The sequence below is a fragment of the Cryptomeria japonica genome, chromosome 6 (genome assembly GCF_030272615.1).
Source record: "Cryptomeria japonica chromosome 6, Sugi_1.0, whole genome shotgun sequence".
In the NCBI taxonomy this organism is placed as follows: domain Eukaryota; kingdom Viridiplantae; phylum Streptophyta; class Pinopsida; order Cupressales; family Cupressaceae; genus Cryptomeria; species Cryptomeria japonica.
In genome coordinates, this window is record NC_081410.1 from 39,272,520 (window position 1) to 39,277,341 (window position 4,822).

Sequence of the window (4,822 nt, forward strand, 5' to 3'; positions counted from 1 at the left end):
TCCCATACAAATACATTTGTATGGCAAGCCAAGAATATAGGATGAGATTGGAGAAGTAAGAATCATAAATTATTAAAGATTTTTTATTCATTATACTTTCTAAATACTTAAATAGTTTAATATTATTTAGATAAAAATTTAAAAGATTATATATATATATATATATATATATATATATATATATATATATATATATATATATATATATATATATATATATATATATATATATATATATATATATATATATATATATATATATATATATATATATATATATATATATATATATATATATATATATATATATATATATAGTTTTTTTAAAATGTAATAAAGAATTTAATAAAATACAAATTATAATATACTAATATGTGTATTTAACTTTTATGTAGATGTAGCTTAGACATATTTAAAATATTTAAGATATATTTTTTCATTCTTATATTTATATGAAAAAAATAAAATAATTTATGAAATAAAAATTAAAATAATTAGATTTACAGAAAAAGATTAATATGAAAATTTGAAAAATCAATAATATTATAAGATCAATGAAAACAAATATGGAGAATTTTTTGAACTTATTTTTTAAAATATTTTTATATTATAAATATAAAATAATCTCTAATGATGATACAAAATAAAAACAAATAAACCTAACTGTTTTAAGAAAAATTAAATAGAAAATAGTTTAACCAAAATCTATAATGAAAACAACTAGCAATTGTACCTTGGTGTGCAATAGGTACCTTGAGTATGTGTGGAAGGTCAATTCAAAAACAAATCAGTCTGTTTTTTACATACATTAGTGTAATGCATGAGAAAAATTGGTAGGTCATTTAACAAAATTCTTAATAGAGAAGTAATAGCTTCAAATCAGTTATACATCCACTTACATGGTTCCAAACATGATTGAAACAAAACATTTGAATGGAGAACATAATCAAACTCCATTACCAATAGACTCATGTTTTGTTTGCAATAAGGAGAGAGGGAAATAGTAGGAGATATAAAGGGGTAACAAGATAGAGATAGAGAGGAACATAGAGATGGAGATTGAGATTGAGATAAAGGTGGAGAGAAAATGGAGAGAGAAAGAGAGAGAGGAGGGGGATATATAGATGGAAGAGATACATATATAGAGGGAGAGAGGGAGAGATAGAAAGACAAAGATAGATATAGGAAGTGTTATATAGAGAAAGGGAGAGATATAGGGGTAGAGAAAGTTGGAGAGATAATGAGATAGAGATAGAAGGAGAGATGGAAGAAAGAGGTGAAGAGATAGAGCTAGAGCGACTATTAGATATAGTGGGATAGGAGGAGAGATAAAAGGAGAGATATTGTGATATAAAGTGATAAAGAGTTAGAGATAGAGAGATAGATATGAGATAGGAAGGGAGATTGTAAGAGATAGAGAGATATATGAGATAGGAAGGGAGATTGCAAGAGATAGAGAGATATAAGGAGAGAGATAGGGAGAGAAAGATATGAAATTAAAATCTTGCAAGTATAAGAGAACATATCATCAAGATGCATGGAACAATTTATAACTAACACATCAATAAAGATGTTGGCATAGATTGACACCTAGCATGGTGGGTATACCTTTGATAAATATTTGGATCAATGGTAATAATTTTAATAGAATAATAAACTATTTCTAATCAACATGTATAATCTTATTAAATGACAAATCATAAAACAAGATCTATATTATTATTATAAAAAATTCTAAAAAATAATTATAAATTCATTAATAAAATAATATATGTATCCTTGATTTATTTATTAACCTTTAAAACAATTAATTCAAAGAAAAAAGTTCTATGATTAAAATAATATGCATAAGTTTAATGTCTCTCTAAAGAAACAATAGATTCAAGTTAAAAATACTTTTTGCAAATTTTGGACATTAAAACATTCACTTATCAAAAAATAATTTAAAGAAAAGCCAAAAAATAGTTGAAAATTTGCTAAAATATGCATAAAGGCAAAAAAATTGCTAACAAATTCAAACATACAAGGAAAGTGTATTATACTTTAAATAAGCAAATAATTAAATACAAGTATACATAATTAAATATGTAACAATAATAAATTCATAATAACTAAATATTATTATTTGACACTTCAAAAAAGAAACATTAATTTTAATAGTATAAATATTCATAATTAAATATATATTAAATATGCAATTGTAAATTTCTTATGATTTCCTTTATTTAAAGAAACATTAATTTTAAAATATATTAGGCTTTTTAATATTTAAAATATATCTAAAAAATATAAATTGATAACATTAATAAATGTAAAATAAATTTACATCACAATTTAATTATTTATAAAAATAAAAATAAAAATGATAAATTTAATAAATTAATAAATAATTAAATAAAAAAATAAAATTTATTTTAAAATTTAATAATGATATTGTAAATAAATTACCTTCAATGTCTTCTCCTATAATAATATAATTAACATTCCCCTAGGTTAGAGTATGTTTTCCTAAACCACTGTTTTAATCTTGAGGGGAATATTTGAAAAAAAATATGCAAGGCTTTTTACAGCGGGTACAAATACAGCGAATGATCGGCAATGTACATCAGTGTTATAAATGCACCAAAAACACTTCAGGTAAGTGAAATTCAGGAAAAGGACGGTGAAAAACTGACCTTTACGCAAATAACAGCGAGGACAAAAAAGGGCAAAGAGCGATGGACGGTCACGCTGGAAACAAGAAACCGGTCAAAAAAACTTCACGAAAAATTTAACGGCCATTGATGTTTGAATCGTCTTGCGGCCCTCCTCGTCTATTATGCGTCGTTGATTGCCGATAAGGTAACGCCTTCGGCGTAATTATTTTATTATTACATACATGTAAAATCTATAAGGAATACCTTATTGCATTAAATATTTAGAATTATAAATAATACTGTTTTTTAACATTATCCTAACTTTTATTATCTTAAAAGCTGCACATGATCTGACACGAAAGCTGTGTGGTTATCCGAATTTGATACCCAGAAAGTGACATATGAATTCACTTGGAATGTTCCAGGAAATATGTTGGCAATGTCGTAGCAGTAGGGAAGGAAACTGTCTCCCCCAAACTTATCCACTCAATTTCATCTATATAAACTTATACCCAATTCCATAAATGTAGAGTTCAGCAGCCCCTTCCACTTACAGCATTGTAATTTGGGATTATTTTGTGCATCCCTCCTCCATATCTTCTTCTTCTACCTGCAATCTGTGTATACCCCGTCTGTATATAAGTAGATACCCAAAACAAATCATTCAACAGATCCTCTAACCATGATGAGAGAAGAGTATTACGCAGCTCTGCAACAGATTGCACTGCATTTGCTTGGCGAAGACTACACGCCCACTACTCCCTCCGCTGCCCTACACCCCGATTTTGCACAGACTGTCACGCCATCCATTGACGGAGATAATTTCTCTGACAACAGACAGACTGTAAGTTCGTCGCCTAAGACTGAGAGACACTACAGAGGAGTGCGTCAAAGGCCGTGGGGAAAATTTGCTGCGGAGATTCGGGACTCCACCAGACATGGAGCCCGAATTTGGCTCGGCACTTTTGAAACAGCGGAGGGCGCCGCTGTGGCATATGACCGTGCCGCTTTCAAAATGAGAGGGGCTAAGGCTCTGCTCAATTTTCCCCTCAACGCCGCCTCCTACGCTGAGTCAGGGTCAGGGTGTGGTCACATGGAGTCCAACAAGAGAGGCAGAGAAAGTGTTCAAGTGGAAGCTCCGCAGCCACGTCGCACACGGCTTAAAATAGATGTGAAACGTGAAGAGGAGGATGTGTTTGAGAAATTAGAAAATCTGCTTCTTCTTTCTCCGCTTCCCTTCTCTCTCTTTTCCTTTACAAATTCACCCATGGTGAACTAAGTAGTGACCACTCTTGTATTTATTTTTTCCATTCAATTCATTTTTTTATCCCTTCTGTTTCCTCCATCTTAATGAATTTGCAGTCCTAGAGAAAAATGTTCCCCTGCAACATGCATAGCTTCTTTTGTTTGAAATACAGGTAGGCATAGAGAGTCGGGAGAGCGACAGAAAGGGACAGTTCACGGAGCAGTTAAGACTACTCTTAAATGAAATTATATATTCTTTAAAAACGATTTTGAATGGGCTAAGACCCATTTTTGTCTTTTATTTTGACTTTTAGTGTTTCTTAAAAATTATATATTCTTAAAAAACAATCTTGTCTTTATTTTGATCTTTAGTGTTTCTTTCTTTTTGTCCATTTCCAATTGTGATATATTTAAAGTATTTAACAGAATAGTGTTGAATTTGGTGCGATAGTGGAGTATAATAGACTATAAAAAGTTCCATTTAAAAAAAGTTAATTATTTTTAATTAAAAATAATAATAATTGTTTAATTGTATGACACCTTTCTCTATCGACCAGCAAATGGAAAGCTCATTAAAAAGAGAATCAAGGCAATAAGAGATTTCATATTTTGCACATACTTTATAAGTGATATCAATAGTTAATGTGTTATAATTAACACGTGCACTAAAAAAAGGTGCAATGGTTAAGTCTATAGAAAAATATATTTTGGATAATATTAGAGTATAAAAATTAGAAAATTTTAAAAACATGATGCGAGTAAAACCAGTCAAAAAACATAAAAAACAATCTACTACTATATTTACAGTTACATAATCAAATCCAAAAAAATAATAGTTAAAATAGTATGAAACTATTCATGTGGAACTATTTAAAACTGCCATACACAAAACAAAGAGTTATGTAAAAGAACTAAAAATAAATGCAGTGAAAATCATATAA

General features: G+C 28.8%; 1 protein-coding gene across 1 annotated transcript; it reads left to right on the forward strand.

Moving 5' to 3' along the window:
- The first annotated feature begins 3,139 nt into the window (after positions 1-3,139).
- Positions 3,140-3,975, forward strand: LOC131072123 (ethylene-responsive transcription factor 5). The gene has a single exon (XM_058008184.2). The coding sequence runs from the start codon at positions 3,319-3,321 to the stop codon at positions 3,913-3,915; it is 597 nt and encodes a 198-aa protein (XP_057864167.2). The 5' UTR covers positions 3,140-3,318; the 3' UTR covers positions 3,916-3,975.
- Positions 3,976-4,822: the final 847 nt, after the last annotated feature.

Coding starts and splice junctions, on each gene's coding strand:
- LOC131072123 (XM_058008184.2), top strand. CDS start 3,319: ATGATGAGAGAAGAGTATTACGCAGCTCTGCAACAGATTGCACTGCAT.